The sequence below is a fragment of the Miniopterus natalensis genome, chromosome 9 (genome assembly GCF_054644295.1).
Source record: "Miniopterus natalensis isolate mMinNat1 chromosome 9, mMinNat1.hap1, whole genome shotgun sequence".
Taxonomy (NCBI): Eukaryota; Metazoa; Chordata; class Mammalia; order Chiroptera; family Miniopteridae; genus Miniopterus; species Miniopterus natalensis.
In genome coordinates, this window is record NC_142089.1 from 6753917 (window position 1) to 6778320 (window position 24404).

At 39.2% G+C, this 24404-nt stretch overlaps 1 protein-coding gene across 6 annotated transcripts in view; it reads left to right on the plus strand.

Annotated features, from left to right (window-relative positions):
* RERE (arginine-glutamic acid dipeptide repeats) overlaps positions 1–24404 on the plus strand; it is a 345910-nt gene that overhangs the window by 188054 nt on the left and 133452 nt on the right. For all 6 annotated transcript variants that reach the window (XM_087820126.1, XM_087820131.1, XM_087820127.1 and 3 more), the window contains 3 exons: positions 8469–8574; positions 9929–10025; positions 19168–19272. In XM_087820126.1, coding sequence (XP_087676252.1) covers positions 8469–8574; positions 9929–10025; positions 19168–19272 — 308 coding nt within the window. The remainder of the gene's footprint in view (positions 1–8468; positions 8575–9928; positions 10026–19167; positions 19273–24404) is intronic.

Below are 24404 nucleotides of genomic sequence, written 5' to 3' on the forward strand. Positions count from 1 at the left end.
GCGACATCTGGCCCCATCATTGATTTGTGTAGAGCTCTCTGACTTTTCTGGCCATGTCATGTATAACAAGTCATTAATTCCCCCAGAATTAGTAAAATCTCTGCTACTGCCACCACCATCACCAAACAACCACCAAATTATTGCAGAGATGTCAAACTTTATAGTATTTGGGCTTGGGCTTGACTTTAAAAAAGAAATTCAGTGGACTGTTTCATTTCATTTAGTAGGGATTAAGAGTGATTTGGCAAATTCTTGTGGTACTGCCTACAAACAGCGATTTTTCTCTTTTTTTATGGGGGAAATCTTTTGGACCAAATAGAAAAGTTGTGGTTATGGATTTATCAGATATGACCATAGCTGTGAATACTGGCTTTTAGGCAGGGTTTTATGTTGATTTTGAGCAGCAGATTTGGGGGACCCAAGTATAGGGTCCTAACTTACCTGTGAAATTTCAGTTTCCTAATTGGATCCTTCATCCGTACTTTGGGATCTTTTAAATCCTGAATCTGACATTTAATATTTTTATCAGGATGGTGTACATCAACAGGATACATGTGGGAAATTACAGGAATGCTCTTTGGATTTGTATATCTGTCCCCATCTACTAAGGCCCCCTTTAAATGTAGCTTATCTTGAGTATGTGACATAAACGTTACTCAGTTTAAGAGTAGGACAGCAGAGGTCACCTGGTGACTGCCTCCTATCTTACAAGAAAGGCCAAGAACTAGGAGTTTCCCAAGGCTATACCTGTACTCAGTTTTGGTCTCTCCACTACAAATACAGGAAATAGTTGTCTGAAAATTTTATTGTTCAAACACAGTGTAATCCTAGGTAGAATGTGCTGTAGTAAGTTTTGACTCCATAGTTGGCAGCTGAGAGATAATTTTGTTTTCATGCACCTTCTTGATCCTATAAAAATACTGATTGAATTTTGTCCAGATTAAACGGTAAAGATAATTAACCAAAAAGCAGGAGTTTGTTTGATAAATAAGACATCATCAAGAAACTGTGATATTGAAAATTATTTCTGATCATCAGAGCCTGTGCTTCAGCACATTGTTAGTTACATCATCTTTCTGGGGATTTGTATGTAACCAGTTATTTGTACATGTTGGTTGTAAACACTAAGAAGTCATCTGCCCTCCCAGAGTTCCACCTTCTTGCTTCACCATCTGATACAAGGTGATTTAAATCTTCTTACAGACCCAGATGCTGATGTAATCTCTTGAAAGCAGTCTTTTGGATTGAGTGCTACAGGTCTGGGAAATGAGCTGTAACCTTTATTCTAGTGCTGAAAGGCAGTAAGCAGCTTGCTCAAATGGATATGGCTTGTTTCTCTCATCTGTTTATCTTTAAAGAAAGAATTCATTATGCTTGTTTAGAATAGACCCCTGTGTACTTCCAGGTTATGTCTATTTGCAAATGCCAATAAATGATAAATAGCCACTTGTATTAGGGTTCTCCAAAGAAACAGAACCAATAGGGGATAAATGTATACCTACTATGGAAATTGTCTCGTGGTTGTGGAGGCTGAGAAGTCTCATAATGTGCTGCCTGCAAGCTGGAGAACCAGAAAAGCAGGTGGTGTAATTCAATTCAAGTCTGAAGGACTGAGAACTGAGGGGCCACTGGTGTAAGTCCTGGAGTCCGAAGACTTGGGAACCAGAAGCTCCAGTGTCTAATGGCAGGAAAAGATGGACGCCCTAGCTCAAGAGTAGAAAATTTGCCTTTCCTTTACCTTTTTGTTCCATTTGCCCCCCGCCCCCCCGGGAGATTTGATGATGCCTGCCCACATCTGAGGGCAGATCTCTTTCCTCAGTTTACTGAACTAAATTTTAATCTCTTCCAGAAACACGCCCATGGACAGACCCAGAAGTAACGGTTTACCAGTTATCTGAGCATCTCAGTGCAGTCAAGTGGACACATAACATTAACCATCACACCACTAAACAGATTCTGTTAGAAACTTGTGGTGTGGCCCCCAGAAGGGAGAGGTGCTGCAATCAGTTTTTTCACAGGTTAGGTAATCACCTTGGGAGACGTAGGTAGGTGGTAATTCCTGCCGATGGTGTTCCTTCAGGCCACTTGCACACTTAACCTGAGAATGTTGGGGAAGGGCATTTTAGGACAAAATAAAAATGGCTACTTTGTTTATTCAGTGGCAATAAGAAAATGTCTCAGTACCTTAGAGACATCTGTGCATGACAGTGTTTTTATTTAGAGGAGATACTCAAAACCCTTCACCTCCTTTGAGAAGGAAACTCTAGAGTCAGTGCTTTGGCTTCTCCCTAATCTGGTACCCATGTCTAGGTGGGTGGACCTAGATAGCCTGAGCAGTGGGGGCACTTATGTTTTCCTATAACTGTTTCATTGCATTTTGAGCTTTAATGGCTATAAAGCTGTATTTAGATATACATATAGAAAATGTTACATTCCTAGTGTTTTATGTTAGGAGAAATATTACAAGATATTTCCTACCTGATTTCATTTTTGATTGATCTCAGTTCCAGTGTTTATCCACAAAGTTGAGTAATGATGATCCTCTGATGGATACAGAAGCATCTTTTAGATTGGATTCCCATTTGCATATGCCTGGAGTTATCTTTGGCTTTTGAAGAATAGTAATCTTTGACCCCATTGACTTTCCCTACTCCCCTCTCCCAAAGTGAAGAATGATTGAAACCAAAAAGACTGTTCCCAAGGTCTTAGTGAGGATGATCTTCCCAGCAGACATTGCCTTGTGGGTGGAGGTGGACTCTGAGGGGCTGAAATGCAGCTTTAAACCTTCTGTGCAGCAACTGGGAGGGAGGCCGTGATGTCTCTGGTAGACCGTTTTTCCCCCTCTGAAGGCTTAGTGTCCTAACTACCAATTCAGAGTTTGTGTAGACAATTCTGAATTATATAATAAACCTCTAATACTCATATAACTGTCAACCTTATTATGACCATCTTGTGGAAATGCATGAAAAGTTTCTTCAAAAGACATCTTCTTAAGCCATACATACAGTATGCAAATGTTAAGCCACTTCTATTCCTCAAATTTCTGGAAAAATCTTACTGGCTCTTCAGGCTTTATAAAAAAAGAAATTCGGTCTGATTTCACCTGAATCTGAATCTAGATCTTTCATTATTTGAAATGTAAAATCCCAAGAACTAAGCAGTTAAAATTAAACTTGGTTTGTGAATTGTTCATTTGATGAATCCATCTTCGCATCCCGGTTCTTTGGCCTGAACTCTGTCACATTTGATAACAGGAGAGGAACTAGAGTGGCCTGTTTTAGAAGGCTTTGGGAGCCCTGATGGTACCTGCCAAGACCTGGTAGATGATTTATTGGGCTAAGAAGGTCTTTCCTCTATAATGCAGGTGAATTTAAAATTAAATGATTGTTGTTCCCATTCTGGTTTGAGGGCCTCCCCCATGTTGTGTAAAGGAATCTCCGCACTGGTCTTGTTGATCATTTCTGAACCTGTCCTTCCTTCCTACCCCCACCTCCCTGTGCGTGCTTTATTTTTTTAATGTGTTAAAACCTTTCGCCAGAGGATGATAATAAGACTAGTCCTAGGAAAGACTCATTTGGCTATTTAAATCGGTGGAAGTGCTGTATTAATAACCATGAAATACCTCGGCCTTAGACCTTGTATTTGTATTTGGGATGGCTGTTGTATGTTGTTGATAAAAATGAACCAGTATTCCTTGAACAGCAACCTCCTGTGTGCTTTTCCTGGCCTGGTTGCCTTCCTTTCTCCCTAGTTTACCATTGTTCATTATCTCATTCTGAATGTTTAATTTCAGTTCTGACTTTTAAATTCATTAATTCTCAGCCTGTTGGCTGGCATTCAAAGCTGGAGATATCCTGCTCTGCTCCCAAACACCTACCATCAGGCTAGCTTTTTTCTAAACCCAGGTGAGGATGGGTTTGTCTCCCATTAAACTCTCTATTTGCTTAAATTTACATAATCCCTCATTTCAAAGAAATCCAGGCCAGGGATCTGGAAGAATCCATAATTTAACTCAAAATGAGCTGCTCCCCCTTTTTCCTCACAGAGCCACTTCTGTGAAACTACTGTAAGCAGATTGGAGACACTCCTATTTGGTGGTTTCCTTCAACCACCTGGAATCGGTCAAAGTCAGTCACTCTTTCCTCTCTTTAAAGATAAAATGGTGGGAAGTTATTTACTTCCCAGTGGGCTCTTCTCTGTATTCAGAAATATACCCCAGGGTGCCTTCACATAGGAAGCTTCTTACCACAGTCTGTTGAAAAGTGTCATTTATAACCACTTTGACCTTTATGCAATCGTACAATTATATCACTAGTCAATAATGAGGCATATTTGTCAGAAATACTTGATATGCTTCTCAAATTGTTGCAAAAGATACTTCTGCCTAATTTGCTACACGATTTGTTTTCATTTTTTTATTGCTATTACTAGCATGCTTTTGAATCAGAGAAAAGCAAATTTATAAGCCACTTTTCATTATAGTTTGACTCCTCTTTTTATCTGTAAAACAGTGGTAGTAATATCCAGCATTTATTGAGAGCCAATCCAGTCTGTTTATATTCATTTATTTTAACCCTCGCAACCTAATGAGCTAGAGACTATGTTTTTCCTCATTTTACATATGAGAAAATTGAGGCTTGGAAGTCATTTGCCTGAATTCACACAGCTTTAGTAAGTTGCAAAGCCATGATTCAAACGCAGGTAGTTGGATTGAATCAGATGATCTCTAAAGTTCACTTCTGCCTTTAATATTCTGTGATTTTGAGCAGAATCTTTGACTGTTGAATAGTGGGAAGAAGATGAAGATTTCCTGTGGTTAACTTTGAGCAGCACCTGTGTGTGTGTGGTGGCTTTGGTAGCCTGTACTGGAAGAGGGGTTTACTCTCTGCTCCCTTTTGTTGTTCCTCAGTGCACAGCAGTCAGCTTCCATGGAAGACATTTTAATTTTAAAACTATTTTAGGATGGTAATGTTGATACAGAGTAAACACCCCCAACCCTATTTTATCTACTTGGTATTGTCTGGGGAAGAAATCTAAGCATAAGCATATAAGATGGAACGCAGCTATAGAAATCATCTTGTTCTATCCCTTCACGTGTCACATGGCTTGGTGACTCCTCTTAAGGTCACCCAGCTGCTAGTGATTGCGGACAGGACTAGGATCCTGGATTACCTAACTCTGAAACAATTTACTACCTCCCTTTATAGATGTTAAATCTTTAACCAAATTTCTGATCTATTTAGGAAGAACGGTGTCTATTTCAGCTACTTAAACTTGTTTAAAACTTTTGTTTACTTTGAGTCTACCTTTGCTGTGTTGTATCTGTGGAATTGAGCATCTGGAGGCTTTTGTAACACAATGCTGCCACTCGCTGGTTGTTGAGTAGTACTGCATTGGGAAACCCAATAGGCTTTCCATTGCCTTTGTGAAGTCTAACCTTGGGAATCATAAATCTAGATACAAATAAACCAGCGCAGTAATTTTGTGTGTCTGTAAAATTGATTGTGTTTAGGTCAGAGATAACATAGATATTATGCCTCAAAAGGTCTCCAGAATCATTGGCTTGGCTCTGAATAATAGACATTGTACAGTTGCCAGTTTTGGTACCTTTAAAAGATTATTTCTGTTGCCCTTCAGGTTTTCAGGATTATGTAAAAGTATAGATTTTAGAACATTGTTGCCAGGACTGCTAGTAGATCTGAATTCCTTTCTGCTCTGTTAAGTAATTCATTACTGTGAGCATTTAAGCATCCATTATTAGTAACTCAACTACTAGAGACCACTGTTATCTCTTGAAAGAAACCATATTGTGTTGAAGAAGTAACTCCTACAAAGTTCTTGAAATTTTTCTGTGAAGCACTGATTACATCCACTTACTAACAGAGGAAACAATACTCTTGAGTACCTAGTCAGTTCCAGATGCTTTTTCATCTTTTTAATACTTTCAATAGTCCTGTCAGGTAGATTTCAGTATTTCCATTTTACAGAAAGGGGTGACTCAGAGGATCTTAGTAAGGTGCCCAGAGTCATGTAGCTGGGACATGGTAGAGCTGGAGTTTGAATCACGATAGACTTGCCTGTATTCTGTTACCTGTGGTCCATGTGCTTCACCTGGTAGTGCTTGACCTAGGTTTTATTCTTACTGTTCTGGTTTAGCTTTTGTTAAAAAGGAAACTGTTGAGCATTAGTTTTCAACTGGGGGTAATTTTGTCCCCAAAGGGGACATTTGGCAATGTTTGCAGACATTTTTGATTGTTACAATGAAGGAAGAGTGCCATTGGCATTTAGTAGTGGCTGTTGGCCAGGGACACTGCTCACCATCTCATAGTGAACAGGTCAGGTGTCCACACAGACTTAGCCGGACCAAATGGCAATAGTGCTGAGGTTGAGAAACCCTGTGTTAGGTAGTATTTTTACTTAAGCGAGTTTATCCGCAAGTGCCACCAGACAGACTCTGTCCCTTCCCCTGGTTTGTTTGTTTCCATGATGAGTGCTCTCATCCTGGTCCTGCTGTTACCTTGCTTAGGAATGAAACTGTAGCTTTCTAGCTGCTCTTCTGTGTTTTGTGCCTCGCTGCTTATGGATTTGGTCAGCAGTGGGGCTAGTAGACCCCATTTGTCCCAGAGAGTTAGAAGCCCACTGAAGGCCAAACTACAGGCAGGATTCAGGTTCTTTTCAGCATCATGCAGAACATTTTCCTGTGCTACATGCAGGTATACCATGTGCATCTGGATGTGTTGTATTTTCTCTTTCTTTGTATCTTTCTCGGCTCTCATCCTTTGCCTAGAAAGAATTCCATTGAAATCTTTCCCATTTTTTCCCAGGTCACATTTTACTTCCTTCATAATTCCCTTGCTGAAAGTAATTGCTCTTCTCCATGAGCTCCTGTATGTAACATTTAGTCTTATTATTTAACACTGGTTTGTGCTCGTCTTCCCACCTGCAGTATAAACTGTGGAATATAAAGTGCAAAATGGATAAAAACTAAAAAGTATCCATTATGTAGGATTATTCTTTGTATATAAGCTATGTTACTGAGACCAGTAATGCTGCTGTTTATTTAAGCCTGTCTATTTAACACGGTGAATTGCAAAGGAAGAATCTTGATGTTTATGGTGTTTATTGAGGAATAGATTTCTTCACATTTGGGTTGTGTCGAGACTTTAGGCAGTTTTTTTCTTTCTGTTTCTTTAAATGGCTTAAGTATTTTAGCAAAGGTTTTTTTTGTCTTTTTTTGTTGTTTTAAGCCTTCCTGGCTTTTCAGTGAAGAATAAATATATATATATATATATATATATATATATATACACACACACACACACACACACACATATATATATATATATCTCATGTAAGCAGAGAGCACCCACTTCACTAAAGAAGGTTCCTTTGACACTTGAGGATTTAGCTGTCTCCATAAATGTGAGACACTCTCAGATTCAGTCCTTGTGCATTTTTGACCTGCGGGCTTGTGATGAGCAGGTGGAAGCTGCTAAGAGTGATACTGCATTCACTCTGGGGGAGTCCCTAAGGCCCTCGCCTGCGTTGGAAACTATTTGATGAGGCCCCGAGAAGCCTTAGTGCGCTGGCATGTTGAGATATCTCACAGCCGGGGACACAGAGATGTTTCATGTACCTCATGGTGTAGCCCTCACAGCCTTCAGATGGAAGGACAGTGTTTGACCCCCTGTTCTTTGAAGGAACCAGGCACAAATGAACTTTTAGGGACAATACATTAAGTGTCCCACAAACATTTACGAGACTCCGATCATCATAGAGCTTTTCCTCATTCACAAATATTTATATACAAGGTACATTGTTCTCTGGGAATTCTAAGGTAAATAAGATGGGGTCCATGCTGCATGGACTCAGCACCTTCATCACCACCCGTAGCTGGCTGTGCTGTCTGTCAGGCAGCAATAACTGCAAATGAAGTGGTGGGAAAGTGGAGGGAGGATGCTTCTTGGTTTGGGTGACTGGCAGACCCTGGAGAGGCAGCTGCACCAGGCCTCACTGGGCACATGCTTTCCAACTTACTGTCCTTAATGGCATCACAGTGTTTTTAAATATTTATAAATAACGCAGTTGATAAGTATTTACCAAAATGATTAAAAATTAGGAGAGGAGAATGTATTCATGTAGAACTGTGTAGTTAATGCCAAATAAAAAATATGTAATATCGAATGAATTCATCAAACTGGGGAGATTTATAGATGTAAGTTTGGTGTCCTTTGTTTCCCGAAATAAGCAACTTTGAGGGATCGGGTTGGAGAAGTACTGTGGCTGAGATTTAAAAAAATAAAATTTAACCTCATAATTGACTTTTGATTTTGTGTGGTCCTGGTGGTAATTGTGTGTCTCCCTCTCTGCCTGTCCACCTGTTTCCAGGGCCTTTAGTTCATGGGTATGGTATGCAGCTGTGGGCACCTGAAATCCTGTTCCTAATGCTGTTAGATTTTCCTTTGCAGAGTAAGAGGGACCACCTACTCATGAACGTCAAATGGTACTACCGTCAGTCTGAAGTTCCAGATTCTGTGTATCAGCATTTGGTTCAGGATCGACATAATGAAAATGGTAAATATGCCCTTGTGGTTTGCTTCTTACACTTTCTTAGCTTTGGGCAAAGTTCTTTCTAAAAACATTCATTAAATGCAGATTACCACTGTGAAAATTTTTTTCTAAAATAGCTTCTTATAAATGAGGACGTTATTGGAACGTTCCTATTTTGCTGAGTACTTTCATTATTTTTGCCTTAAAAAAGAAACAACCTGAGCATGTGCTAATGGCGTCTTCCTCTTAAACTTGGAATAGAGATAGGTCTTGTTTTGGAAATGACAGTAATTCCATTTTTTCTTTCTTTTTCTCACCTAATGATGAGCTAGTAATACTTAAAACCCTACAGGATTGTATTTTATTTCTTATCTCTTTTTCAACATTCTGTATCATCGAACTTCTCTGTATTCAGGGTTTGAACTTCAGTTTCAAAGCAAAGCCTTCCTGAATGTTTCAGAATTCAGCTTGCATCTTGACTTTCAGAACAATAGAAGGTTGTTCGGAGCATCTTCTGATTTTTCTTCCTCTGGCACTGTAATTTCTACCCAGTAACTTTATTGACACATGAGATATGTACATAAAATGTATATTGTGTATTACATTTGTTCAGATGTATAATAGCTCCTTTTTATTGATTTCTTTGAGAGGTACTAAGGCCTCATGATAGCTGATTCACACTTGTTACCCATTAATTAGCGGTCTCTCCCCACTTCCAGATGAGGAAATGGAGGCTTAGCAATGCTGAGGAAGTTCCCAAGGCCACATATCTTCTAAGTGGCAGCCCCTGGGCAGGGATCCAGCTCTGTCCCTGATATCTGTGCCCTTCACTCTTCACACTACTTTTGGTGCTAGGTTTTAATTCCACAAGCCATCGTCAAAAATAGTTTTGAAGAAAGTTTTGATAGAATGATCTTCTTTCATCTTACTACTTTTTTTCTCTGAAACTATAAAAATTTCTATTAAAGCAGTTAAAGTATGTTTTGTTATTAAATACACTAACTTGAATATTCTTTCCAACGGAAACTATGTGATTTCACTCCTTCCTGGACTATTTAGCAATAAAAATATGGACAGGATAGCTAAATATTTAGTAGTTTACCAGTTGCTAAAATGTGATAGTTGTTTTTTCCCCTTTTTAAAAAAAAAAAATTTTGTGCTTAATGCATTTCAGCAGACTGTGGGCCTAAGCAAAGGGTATAACACACCCTGCTCCACACTATCCCTCCTTTGTGTTTTGCTGACTAGGCCTGCTTATTTATTTATTGTGCTTTCTTTAGTGGGAGGCAACCGTGAAAGAAAAATTTTACAAAATTTTCCTAATTGTTTTGGGAAACTCAATTTTAATATACTCTTAATGAATTAATTTTTTTTACAGACTCTGGAAGAGAACTTGTCATTACAGACCCAGTTATCAAGAATCGAGAGCTCTTCATTTCTGATTATGTAGACACCTACCATGCTGCTGCCCTCAGGTAAGTGCAAGGGTGTTGGTCTTCCTGCAAAGGGGAGTCACCCAGCATGGGAGGCTAAGCTATACTCGTCTCTTTCAGTAACCAAGATAGTAATCAGATTACTCCTGTGGTCTCTGGACACCAGCAGTCCCGTGTTAACTCTGTTTTATTGGGGTTTTGGAGGTTGCCTATATTTCCGCTAATGTGTATGCATAGGGTGGGGGTGAGGTCTGGGGTTTGTTTTGTTTCGGTTTTGGGTTTTTTTCCCTATTTCATTTTTCACACCCTCTCTATAGTTTTTTATCTTTATCTCCTTGAAAATTACTACTCTGCTATTGGTCACTAAAGTATTGAGGGTGAAGTGTTGTGATGGTCTGCAGATTATTTCCTAAAGAGTCAGTCACTGCCACTAGAAAGGACAGGTAAAGAAATGGAAGAAACAGATATGGCGGCATGTAATTATTCATCCAGGCAGTTTGTAGGATTTTCATTGCCTGTTCTTTCAATTTTCTGTATGTATGAACAATTTTCTACTAAAAAGCGTGGGGTGGGTAGAATATGTTGAAGACTTTATTCTGAGGTAGAAGACAACATTGCAAGCTTCTCTTAGTGTCGCAGTTAATTATGCCGAAAAGTGACCATGAGCCCCTGCTTGGAGCCCTCTGATATTAAGAAAAGGCCACACATATCCTGGCATATTTTATGTATGAGTGGAAGACCTTGGGCTTCCTTAGTGGTAGAATAAGTAAGGCAAGTACTAACTTTCCCCACTGGAAATAATAAAGAGGTGGAGGAACTACCGGTTTGTTGCAGAACACGGCTTTCCCAGAAGGGCCACAGGGATATGCTGGCTTTTAACTTAACTACAGTGAGATACAATAATTCCGCTATTATGTTGCTCAGATGGTATTCAGTAAAGCCATCTGGAGTCTCTCGTGCAAAGCTACATAGCTAAAGCCAATTATTTCAAGGCAAATTAGTACAACTTTTAATATAGGGCAGGTTTTGGCAAACTTTGGGGGCAGATAATCTTTCATATGGTCTCTGTTGCAACTACTCAGCTCAGCCATTGTAGCACAAAAGCCACAGGCAACATGAATGAGGTGGCTTTACTCCAATAAAACTTTATTTATGGACATTGAAGTTTGAATTTAATTTAATTTCCACATGTCAGGAGGTATATTCTTCTTTTGATTTCTTTTTTTGCCATTTAAAAATATAAAAGCCATTCATAGTTCTTGGGTTCTACAGAAGCAGGCATTGGGCCAGAGTTGGGCCAGAGTTTGCCAAACCCTGCTGTATGGGCAGAAGTGTGCGTGGTTAGAGTTGGTTTCCTGTGGGTCTTCGTAGATGAATCTGGAGAATTTCCGTGGTGTTTTATAAACTTCTTCCAGAAATCCCAGAGTTTTTATGTCTTTGTGGCAGTGGCTGGTGGATCTTAAACTTGCATGCCGAACAAAGCAAGTTAATGCAATTTGGATAGATTGGTGGAACCATTAAATTGTTAGCTAAGACAGGTAGCTTGGTCCTGGGGTTATTTCTTATCCTGCTCTGCATCTTTCCCCTCCTCTCCCATCTTGTTTCATTGGTGGAGAGAATGATTTCAAGCAATTTAGAGTTGAAGTGAAAACAAGTAAATATATGAGATAGATATGTAACTCTGGTTACTCAACATGTTTTCACGTAATTGCTCAAAATGACTATTTGAGTATTTATCAGAAGCTATTCAGATTTGTAGAGTCTTTTTATACAATATTAGCATTTTCAGAAGAAACAGTTGTCCCAGATAATTCCAGCTGGACCCAGATGAATATGAGGAGGTTCATAATCAGATATATTTCTGGAGATGTGTAATTGTATAGGTCACTACCCCTCCCCTGGCCACCAAGGGCTGGAGGCTAAAGTGGTAGTTCTTACCTTTTCACTGTGTATGCGACTAGAATGCTTATTGATCAGTTTTTTCCTCAGTGTTTCCTTTAAAGGGCCATAAAGTAGTTTCATAAAGCTGCCATCTTAAATTTCATTTTGTTAGCTTCAAATAGAGCATCTTTTATGTCACTTAACAACTTTTTTCTTTCAAAGATACTAGATGATAGTGGTCACATAGTTTTCGAAATATCTGGCCTAGTAGGTGCTCAGTAAATATTTGTGAGTGTATTGACATTTGTCCGCATCTGGAGCTCACCTGTGTGGGCCTCACTGCATAGCAGTCTTCCCGGTTGTCAGTGGCATGGTGCTCACTGTGACATCATTCAATTCGACAGAAGCAGAATTGAATGGCAGTGCCCCCAGGAATTTCTATTTATACCTTTTCTCTTCATTAAAGCTAGATTACTTTCATTTTAATTTTAAAATGACTGGTTGGGGGGGATTGGGGGAAGATTAAGCTTTTTCTTCCAATTTTTTCCTTTATCTACAGAAATATTTTTTCTCTTTCTGTAGATATAAAGCAATACTGCCAAAAGTAAATTTAATTTTGAAAGAGAGACAAATAGATGGCTATGGACAGAAATGAAGAAAGACTGATAGTGTTAGCACTGTTCTTCTCGAAGACCAAAGTGCTCAGCTGCAGTGCTGGGCTCGCAGCAACTCGGGGCCACTGGCCATCCTGTTCACTCAGAAGGAAACCGAGCTAGAACCTCTTTCAGGGCAGTACTGGGGCTGGGTTATAAGGGGAGAGAGCTGTGTCCTTTAGCCATCGTGAATCGGAAGGAAAACGGATTCCTCAGCGACCTCTTCTGTGTAAACTGAGGTGGGAGCATTTCCCTGCCCAAAGTAGGCTTGTTTCCGGAGGAGTCCGTGAGGTCTTCACAGTTGTAGAAACCTGCGTGGAGGTCCTATATCACTGCTCTGCTGCTGCTCTGGATTCTCGCCTGGGCTGCCCCTCACCCCACCTTTCCAGCTAAGTTTCTACAACTCTTTTCATTTATCAATAACCATATAGTAAAGTTAGTATCTTGAGTAGAGTATTTTGAGTTCTCTTTATTTCCAGGTAAGTGTTTTTGGCTGGCCCTGGTGTAACAGAAGAAGCACCACATTGAAATTGGACTTCAGTTTGAATCCTGGCTCTGCCACATAGTTTTGTGACCAAGGCCAAGTTTGTTAACATTTGAGCCTGCCTTTTGACCAACATATTCAGGGTCACAGGATTAAGTGACAGAACCCTGCACCAAATACACATCTGGTTCTATATTCATTAGATAAGGTGTGTAAGAAAGTCTCTCTCAGAGTGTCTCATATTCTAGCATGAGTAGTGCTTATGCTCATTGAATGTGAATTGGGTTCTTTTTTTTAAATATATCTTTATTGATTTCAGAGAGAGGAGAGGGAGAGAGAATAGAAACATCAGTGATGAGAGAGTCATTGATCGGCTGCATGCCCCCGACTCGGGATTGAGCCTGCAACCTGGGCATGTGCCCTGACCGGGAATCGAACGCCAACTGCCTGGATCCTAGGTTGACGTTCAATCGCTGAGCCACGCCCGGCCGGGCTGAATTGGGTTCTTAAAAGCAAAAAAGAAGAAAAGAAAAAGTGAAATTAAATTTAAGTGAAATTAAAGCATCGAGTTATTGATGTTACAATTACTCAGCGTCCACTTATTTTAGTTTTTTGTGGCTTATTGGATGGGTTAATTGGCTACAGACTACTTCAGGCCTGGGGAGAAGAGTTGAGCTCAGGAGCTGTCTCTAGGTGCTCCAGGAACAAGCAGGTAAACCTGTTCCCAGGATGAGCAGATACATTTTAGTAAACTAAGTAAAAATTGTAGCTTGCAGTTTCTTTTCCATGTTACTTTATTTACCCTAAGGATAATGCTTTATTGATGGCCGAAGGATCTAGAGTGATTGCTTTGTGATTGGACTGTGGACTGTCACCTGGGCAGTGCTGTCAGGCTCACTGTCTGTACACATGCAACAGTGAATTCTCCAACACTGATTGTGGGGCAGCAAAGGAGAGCATGCCTGTCTCATCAGCTTTAGGGCTCTTTTGCAACTTTCTGGTTATCTGCTTTCTACTTCAAGTAATTGTTAGGGGAAAAATATCCTGAAGTAGGTCAGATTACAAACTATCATCTTACTAGGAATTCATATTATAGGAATATGTTTTAGAGTACATTTTCTGGAAGCCCAGGGCCAAGAAACCCTAAACTAGTTGTTTAATTTCCCTCTTTTCATCCCAAATTAATTTATCTCCTTACTTTATATGGTCAGCCAGGATCATATATATACATATCTATATATAGTGATTGAAACATCTGTGTATAATTCCCCAACCATCCCATAACACTTACAAAATTCCTTTAGCTCCTGCAAGTTCTTAAGGAATTTCATGATCCCTCAAAGGCCTTAGTTTTGTAGTTTAAGATTCATTTCCTGGTTTTAATCTATCCTTGTTTTCATAAGTGAAAGAGCTTCAACGCACAGCGATTTTATTGTTTTGTCTGTACGTGCTCAGTACTTTGTTAGACACCGTAACTTATCAGTCCCTTATTCGTTCATCATTTCACACGTTATTGAGCCACCTGTAGTGGAAGGACTCTATAGGCACTGGGGACACCTAACCGAGTAACTCTCTCTGCCCTTGAATACCTCGTGGTCTTTTAAAAATTCTTTTATTTGAAGCCACTCTTAGACACACAGGAAACTTACAAGAACTGAGTTTTCATATATCCCTTCCCCAGTGTTAACAGAAAAGAGGCTTAAAAAAATCTGACGCCTGTCATTAATCAAATGGCTTACGATAGACAACATACTGACTCTGTCTCAAAATCTCTTCCCCCCTTTATTTTCGGGTAAGAGTGAAATACCTGTAAACACACATGCTACTATAAACATCCTGTTATTTTCACCAGTTTCTCTGAGGTTTGCGTGTGCCTGGGGATATATGAAGACTTTCCCAGTTTGGGGTAGTTTTTGAGGGAATGAATTTCTGGGCCACGGTTTCCATTTGTTTTCTCTCCTTGCATAAGGCGGTTCTTTTGTCTCTCTCCGTCATTGCCTTCAGATGGCCACCTCCCACTAGCCAGAGGACTCCAAATGGTACACTGCTCAAGGTGTAACTGTGGGCACCGCCCCAAAGGGCTACCCAGACAAGTCTTTTTCAGGAAGCCCTTGTTGCTGATCAGTCAAAGACCATATGACCTGGGGCTTTCCTGTCTTTGGCCATGTTTCTGTTAACAGTGAAGTATCACTTTAGAAATAGTATACAGGACCTTAGGGGATTCTGAAACCAGCTGCTTCAGCAGTGTGGGAGTGACGGCGATGTTCTCTTGCCAGTCTCTCCTGCATTCCACAAACACTGTCAAATGATGTACTGCTTTTAATATAGAGCACGATGAAAGGGAGACTCTGGAAAAAAAACATTTGAGTGCTTAACAATGGTACACATATACACACATTTTTAAATGTAAGCCCTTCTCTTCAGCAAGAGGTGCTATGAAAAATGCAGGGTGGGGAAGAGTAGGTTTATAGTTTGGAGTACATGAAACACAGTTTATTCTTGTATTGTTTTCCATACTAACAACTGTAAGCCTGCTTTTGTCCTACTCTGTATTTCAGAATGGATGCCAACCAGTCAGAGCCAACCGTAGTGACCTTTACCTGCTCATGTCCACCCTGTCTTCAGCTCTGCTCAGTACTCAGGGCTCAGTACAGGAGGGCTCATTAACTGGCAAAGATGACAGCTTTAAATAGCACAACCACATGCTAATGACTGTCATTGTTTTATTTTTTTCCTGATACTTTTAAAATATACAGTAAAATGCAGATTTTAAGTTTACATTTTCATAATTTTGATAAATTTGACCCTAAACAAGGCATAGAAGAGCCCTACTGTCTGAGAAAGTTTCCTTAATCTGCTTTCCACTCAAAACTTCCCACCCAGAAGCAACCACTTATTCTGTTTTCTCTTATCACAGATTATTTTTGCCTGTTCCAGAACTTCATATAAGTGGAATCATGCAGGATGTACTTTTTTGTGTGTCTGGTTTCTTTTACTCAATATTTTTGGGCATTTTTCCATATTATGCTGTTGTGTAGTATTTCCGTATACAAATACACAATGATTTGTTTACCCATTTCCTTGCTGGTGGACATTGGGGTTGCTTCAAGGCTCGTATGAATAAAGCTGTTATAAACAACAACAACAAAGAAGTGCAAAAAAGGGAGTAATAAAGATAAATGCAGAAGCATTAATGAGGAGAAAAATACCAGATCTAATTAATCAAATTCTTTTTAAAAACTAATATATTACTCATTAAAAAAATACATGATGACCAACTGGGATTTATTTCAGGATGCAAAGAAGGTTACTGTTGAGACTCTGTTAATACCATTTATCATGTTAATAAAGCTAAGGGGGAAAAAAACATATTTCTAAAGGCTCTGATTATGATACGATCAGCTCTAAAGCTAGTATCGTATTTAATGGGGACACCTGAGAGGCATTTCCACTGGGACCAGGACCCAGGCAAGGATGCCCACTGTTTCTGCTTTCCACACTGTTAGAGGTACAGTGCAACTAAAGGTTGGGATAGGGTAGAAAAGTAAAGCCGTGTTTATCTGCAAATAACAGATAGCGTATCTGGAAAATTGCAGAGGGTCAGTGATTAAACTATATCAGATACTAAAGAATTCAGTCAGCCCAGCCAGGTGTGGCTCAGCGGCTGAGCATCGACCTAGGATCTAGGCGATCAGGGTTCGATTCCTGGTCAGGGCACATGCCCGGGTTGTGGGCTTGATCCCCAGTCGGGGGCATGCAGGAGGCAGCCGATCAATGACTCTCATCATTGATGTTTCTATCTCTCCCTCTCCCTCTCCTTTCCTCTCTCTGAAATCAATAAAGATATATTTTTTAAAAAAAGAATTCATTCAGTTAGCAGGCTGTAAAAATAACATAAAAAAATCAATGCCCTTCATATAATTAAATGGGAAGCATATAGAAGACATATAATTAATGGCAAAGTCCCGTTTATTACAGCTTCGTCGTCATTTATCAGATGATATCCTTCTATTTCTGCTGCTTTTATCTTTCCCTAAACCAGTTGGGTTGCCCTCCCCAGGGAACGTTTGGCAGTCCCGTTAGCTATTTTTGGTTGTCACAGTGATTCTGAGGACGGTGCTGTCAGGTAGAGGCCAGGAGTGCTGCTAAATACAGGACAGCCCCTGACGACAAGATGTCAGCAGTGCTGAGACTGAGAAACTCCGTCTTAAACATACTGGTTTCTAATGCCTGTGTTTAGAATTGTGGGTTGGTAGGTTTTTATATTTTTAATTAATACAGTAATTAATTACTCAAGTTTAAGGGTAAACAAATTTGAGAAATAACAAAGAATAAAAGAAGAATCAGTTTCCTTTTGTAATGGACAGTGACGGTGAAAATAACTTGCTGTACATAGCACTGAATAGTAAACAGTTTCATAGACTTCTTGTTTGATCTTAATACTTTTATGATAGGTGCAATAGGTATTTTTATCCCTATTTAACTGATAAAGGAATTTATGTATTTCTTCTTGGCTTTGGGGGCTAAATCACTTCAGATAGGTGGGTAGTAAGTTGCAGAGTGAGTGCATTCTTCATCAGTGAAAGTGATCTTACCCACTTTTTCTTAATTCCAGATAAATACTGGAGGTATGGGTCCTGGGTGTTGATACTTAGTTATACCTACAAGTCAGTGCTTCTAATAGAACTTTCTGCAATGATGGAAATGTATAAATCTGTGCTGTTCAGTATGGTCGCTGTTAGTCACATGTAGTTACTTAAGTATATATTAAGATTAAATAAAATTTAAAACTTTCTTCTCTCCCATTGTACCACCCACATTTCAAGTGTTCAGTAGCCCTGCATTATCTTCTAATCAGTCGTTCCTAACGGAACTTTAGTAAATCAATGGAATTTTTATTTAATTTAAAAAATGGAAATTATTGAAGCCCATTGTAGCTTCTGCCCGTTACTGAGGCTTTGGTCAGTTACTTAAACCCTGTGGGGAAAGAGGACATTGCTTTTTCATTGGTAGAAGTGAATGAATGTCCATTCCTATGAGGATATCCCTCAACCAGTTTCTTTCACTAACACCTTGGTCATTAGCTGGTATGTATGTTGTTAACGTCCAGCTCATGGAGTTCTGGAGTGGAACGCCTGGCCAAGCAGAGGGAGGTCACGTCCCTGGAAGTACCCTGCCGCACTCTGGATGGGCTTCTGGTCCCCCCTTTCCACCTACTTTAACATGGCCTTTAGCTCCCACTTGGTATTAAATTTACCACCGAGAGCTGAGCTTCTTAACATCTCCCTGCCTTCTAGGAAGCAAACCTTCCTACCTTCTAGCTTTTAGGAAATTATCTCAACGTGTGTGTGTGTGCACATGTGTAGGAGGAAGGCGGGCCCTGCTGCGTGGTGTAATGTTTACGACATTTCCATTTGGTGCATGGAAACACAGCTTAAGGAGTTCTGCAGGACTGCAGTTTTCAGCTATATTGTGGTTTAACTTTTGTAGTAGATGAACCTGGAAACCTTACTACTTGTCATTGCGATATTTCCATGGGAAAGTGCTTTCCAACTTACAGTCATTTAACGTTACTTAAAAATTTGGGAAGTTTTTGTTTGTATATTAGAACCCATCTATATATTTAAAAAGTTAAAATTGCTCTGTTTTAATTTTCAAGTCAGTTTATTTCTTGTATTTTAAAAGAGAAAAAAATAAATTTAACAGTTATACATTCTGCCCGTTGTAAGGTAGCAGGAAGAAAAGTCCCATTTTCCTTTGATGATGTAGCAGGGCTTTAGAGGGATATTTTCGTAATTTAACTGTGGTTTTAATTTCCTCCCATCATTTCTAGTTTAATATTCTTTCATTATAGGTCTGTCCTCAATATATCTTTGTGGTTTAATTTTACTCTATGACTAAAATGCTGAGATAAAAGCAGTTAAGTTGTAAAGTTGTAGGTTAAAGCAGTCATGAAACAAAAACATATATAATATTGGATATTTTATTCTTTGGGAAACTCCCATTTTTCTGACTAGATAATTACGGAGTTTGTAGCTATATTCTACATGCTCTTTGAGTAATGTGGATTTAGTTATATCTTCCACACCCGTACCCCTCCAATAGTATTTTGGTTTGCAAAGCAATTGAGGATATTACTAATGTATTTTTGTTTGTTTATTTTCAGAGGGAAGTGTAACATCTCCCATTTTTCTGACATATTTGCTGCTAGAGAGTTTAAAGCCCGAGTGGATTCATTTTTCTACATCTTAGGCTATAACCCTGAGACAAGGTAAGTGAGTCACTTGGGCCCACTCAGTGAGAACTTCTGCTTTTCTCACTGTGTGTGTGTGTGTGTGTGTGTGTGCGTGCGCATGCACATCTGGGTATATACTAATAAGATAAAAATAAAAAAAAGACTCCAAAATCCTATAGTAAACCTCTTTGGAAGGAGTTGGAATTAATGTCTTTTGTGCCTAAAGCAGCTTTGGTGTGTTCTTACTAAAAAAAGGAAACATGAGAAAATTTGGGTTTAGAGAGGGCAAGATAAAGACATATGTTTATTTTATCTGTTTGAACTTACTATGAATTGGCACCTTTCATGATGCCGTATTGAAAACACTAGGACTTTATGGAAAGTTCTACAAATATAAGGATTTAGAAAGAAATAAAAGATGCTTGGCTCCAGGAAGTTAGTGGAAGAACTACATTAAGTGTTAATAGCAAGATAGGTAATCACCTTACGGAAAACCTTCTCCTAGAGGATGCTGAGAAATACGTAAAATTTAGAATGTTGATGTTAAGACAGTCAACCTGGGGTTAATAAAGGCGCTGTTTTCTTTGCTGTGGTTGTAAGAGGCTGCATAAAGCTCTATTGGGGCATGTATATTAGTGTGTCTATAAATGCACTAGAAACAGCTATAGTGGTAATAGTGTAATGATCACCTTTTTCTTTAGAAAACAGTGAATTTGAGCTTTTATTTTCTTTTTTGAAGTTTGCTCTGTTCCAATGTGACAAAGAAGGTGATCAATGGTGATATTGCAGAAGCGTCTTATATTTTGAAATGCTTATTTATATATGCATACATTGACCGCCTGGTCGTGTCTTCCTGTTGCCCAGATGAAGTGGGGAACAGTTGAACTTGGGTTTCTGTCTGGATACAAAGGAGGATGTTACTTCAGTGATGTCATGTTTATTTAACTATTTGGTAAATAGTTGTCCTGTTGCACAAGCTTGATTGTATTAGTAAATTAACTGTATCACTTTTGTGTTTTCAGTGTTTAGCTCTTAGGTTTATTACAACCAACCAAATTATGTTTTACTAGTATTGGTCATACATCTGTGTTTGCTGAATGTTTATTAAAGATGGTATGTAACTTACCGGTGTGAGCTAGAGATTCATGAGTTCCTGTCTCATTTTCATTGTGTCACGCCCTTTGTGAGAAGTTTGCTGGCAGTCACTCAGTGATACTGCCCATTTGTTTTAAAATGCAGGGTAGGTATGCAATAGGAGGATATTCTTGTGTCTCTCACCTGGAAAAGCAACACAGAATTTATGGGCCCTGCTTCCTGAGTCACCTGTGTTAGTGCTTTGACTTCCAAGCCGCCATTTGCTCACCTCTGTGCTTCTGTTCCCCATGTCCAGCTTGTGCTTGGTATATTTTAAGTGCCCTAGGGGTGTTGGATGAATTGAAGTGAAAAAATATTTGAATGTCTACTTGTAAGTAAAGTTTGTGGCAGATCTCAAACTTCTCACAAAGGGAGTGTAAAAAGTTGCATCAGTGGAGCCCATGTGGCCCATTGCCCTGGCCCATTAGTTTCACCTGAACCACTTTAAACCTCTGAACTCGGGGTTGGGTATACAGTTCCCGAAGTTGCTCAGATGATCAAAAGAGTGTATGTGATTTAACAGACTATTTTTTAAAAAACCTGTTTTTTCCACCTGATGATGCACAGCCCAGTCTTTAGAACGCTCAGGGTCTGTATCCTTGTAGAACTTACCTCTGATACTGCTACTTCTGTCTTTGTTTCAAGTGTGTGAGGAATAGGGCTGTGTGATGCGCTGGTTTCTGGGTAGTACCCATTTGAATGGGTGGGACTAGCATGTAATCGTGGTTGCATAGTGCTGTGTGCTGACTCGTCGTGCCCTGAGGCCTTTGGAGAGGAAATGTCCCCCCGTGGTAATAATCCTGGTAGGTAGCTCGTGTATCGTCAGTAAGACCAATGGAAGGTAAAGGCTGATGATCCTGTGATTGCAAACTTTGCTGACCATTCCCCTCCCCGTAAGTAATCCAGAAACTGCTCAAAGTGAGCAGTTGAAACTGAAGCTTTAGAATTATTTCTCACAACAAATTTTCTGATAGTAGTTAAAAGTTGATTTATGTAATTTTCCTTAACTTATTTAGCATATTAACAAGCACTGAAAGTTTGAAAATTTTTTTTTCAGGTTTATTGTATAGGTCCATTTTAAACCTCAATTTTTGGCTACCTTTTAATTTTTTCCCTAATCTGGTTATTATATTTCTGAATGTTATGTCTTGTCAGGAACCTGGTTGTCCAGAACTTTTGGTTCTGATGGTATTAGTTTGTAGAACACATGCATGATGGGGGGGAACAGACTTGTCCATGCCTTTAAAATGTGAGAGATGCATAATCTCTTATCTTTAATTCTGAAATCTGAACACTGAAAAAAAATCAAAAGAATTTTATGCTAAGTTTGTTGCTGACACTCATTTGATGGTCACACTTGACTTGAACTGATACGAGGCTATTCTTAATTTCATTCATTTTGTGTGAGTATGCACAACTTGTACAGTAAAGTACTAGTGTGATAGGATAGTGATCATTCCTCAGACACTGTTGAGGTGTTGTTACATATTATATGATATATTCACTGTAGTACATTTCTAAAGCCCAAAAGTTCTGAATTCTGAAAATCCTCTGACCCTAAGGATCTTAACTAAGGGATTATAACACTATATTTTTGCTAGCCATGATGTTTAAGAAACAGAACTTAATTGGGCAAAAGAAAATTGGGGACAGATGTTTCTAGCTTCAAATAGGATACAAGCTACAAGCGGCTGACAAATGAGAGGCTTGCATCTAATACTGGCCTAAACTTTGAACCCTTAGGTAATTGGGCTTTGCTTTTGGAGTTTGTTTTGACATTTCTGCACTCAAGGAGTGTTCACTTTTGCTATGTGTACAAGATTCATCCCAAATTTACTTCTGTAGTCAGTATATTCTGACTCAGGGCAGTGAGTTAGGAGGGGAAGGAAGTAATGGTGAATAGAGTCCCAGAAAGAAAAAATGATAGTGGCCATTTGAGAGGAGATGCCTTTATCTTTAAATTATGAACCATGAACTTTCCCGGGGATCAGCCCATTTGTTTCCCCTTGCTAATAAGAGTTCTTCAGGTCCCCAAAGTGCATTTAGGGATAGCAAAGAAAACAGTTTAAAATGTAGCATTTTGTACTGATGGTCACTGATACATTGTCTTTCTCCTTTCTCCCCCAGCATGAAACATCTGATCACATTCTTGGTTCTTTGTTTTTTCAACATAAGTCTTCTCTTAGTAATCAGGTGAAAAACAAGCTGAGGGATCAGATCTGATCTTCTATCTTACCCAAGAGAGAATGTTCTTGATCACCTATGATCATCTGCAATCAGCTGTACCCTTTCCACTTTTCTTCTTCCAGGGAGGAGTTTCTTTTTTATTTTTATTATTTTAAAACAATAAAGAGACATAAGGATTATTATTGTTGTATTTAGTAGCAGTCATAAACAGAGGCATTTGCAAGGTCTTATATTTCTGACAATGGCAATAATGTTACTAATAACAGCTACAGTTAGTGAGCACTGTGTGCCCAACACTGCTCTGAGTGTGGTACCTGCATAATTCATTTTATTCTATTTTGTTTTGAAACAGTCTCAGTCTTACAGAACAGTTGCAAGTACACTAGAAGACGCTTTATTAACTGAACCATTTGAAAGTATGCTATCACCATGAGGCTATATCCCATTCTAATACTTTGTGTATTTCCTGTGAACAAGAGTATTTTCTGACATAACCACAATGCAGCCCTCAAAATTCAGGAAATTAACAATGAAATATTATTACCATGGATTTCTCAGACCCCGCTCAAATTTTATCAGTTTTCCCAGTAAAGACCTTTATAACAAGCATTATAGATTCAGTTGTGATGTCTGTTTAGTCTCCTTCAATCTAGAAGTTTCTCAACCTTTTCTTCACTTTATGACGTTGGTACTTTTGAAGATTATAGGCTAATTATTTTGTAGACTGTCCCTCAGTTTGCATTTATGATGTTTCCTTATTATCAGATTGAGATCATCTGTCTTTGACAGGAATAGCACAGAAGCCTATGTTCTTTTTTCTGCCCCCTCTCAGGTAGTTCACAATTCTGGTTTGTCATATTGCTAGTAGTGCTCACTATGATCTGTTGACTAAGGTGTTGTCTGTCAGCTTTGCAACTGTAAAATTTCTTCTAATTAATGACCATTTTGTGGGAGTTTGCTTTGATACTGTATAGGTATCCTCTGCCTCATCAAACTTCCAACGTATTTATAGCAGGTGGATTAATGGTTTTCTGTTTTATTCAGTTGTTTATAATCTGTTAGTATCATTACTCATTTTTAGGTCAATTTATCACAGATTTTGGAGAGTTATACTTAAAAATCAAGACCTTGTACTGGTGTGCCCAGTATTTTGTATCACTGCTCTCAGGCTTTTGCGTAAACAGAGCTAGGGGTGCGTGTGTGTGTGTGTGTGTGCGTGTGTGTGTGAGAGAGAGAGAGAGAGAGAGAGAGAGAGAGAGAGAGAGAGAGCGCGCGCGCGCGCACAGGCTTTCACGTCTATTTCTGTATCTTTGTGTATTCATGACTTCATACCAAATTCTCCAATTCTAATCCAGTATCACAGGATTCCTGCTAGCCCTGCCCCTGCCCATTTTTTTGTAATTCTCATCTTTAACAGTGAGAAAGCTTATTTCATTATCATTAATATCTTTACTTCCAATTTTCTATCATTGACTTTGCTCTTTCCCATACATGGATGGGTTTTGACATCTTTAGTTGATTTAGCATTCTATATTTCTCTTTGTTTTTAATATTTTTATTGCTTTTTAAAGAGAGAGAGTGGTGGGGGGAAGAGAGAGAGAGAGAGAGAGAGAGACCAATGTGAGAGCAAAACATCCATCAGCTGCCTCATGCACGTCCCTTACCTGGAATGGAGCCCGCAACCTGGCATGTGCTCTGACCAGGAATGAAATTGGCAACCTTGGTGCACACCCAACCGACTGATCCACATCACCCAAGGCTAGCATTCTATATTTCTTAGTGTGACCTTAAGGAATCAAATTTGTAGCATTTGATACTACACAGTTCAAAGTGCATCGGATTACATC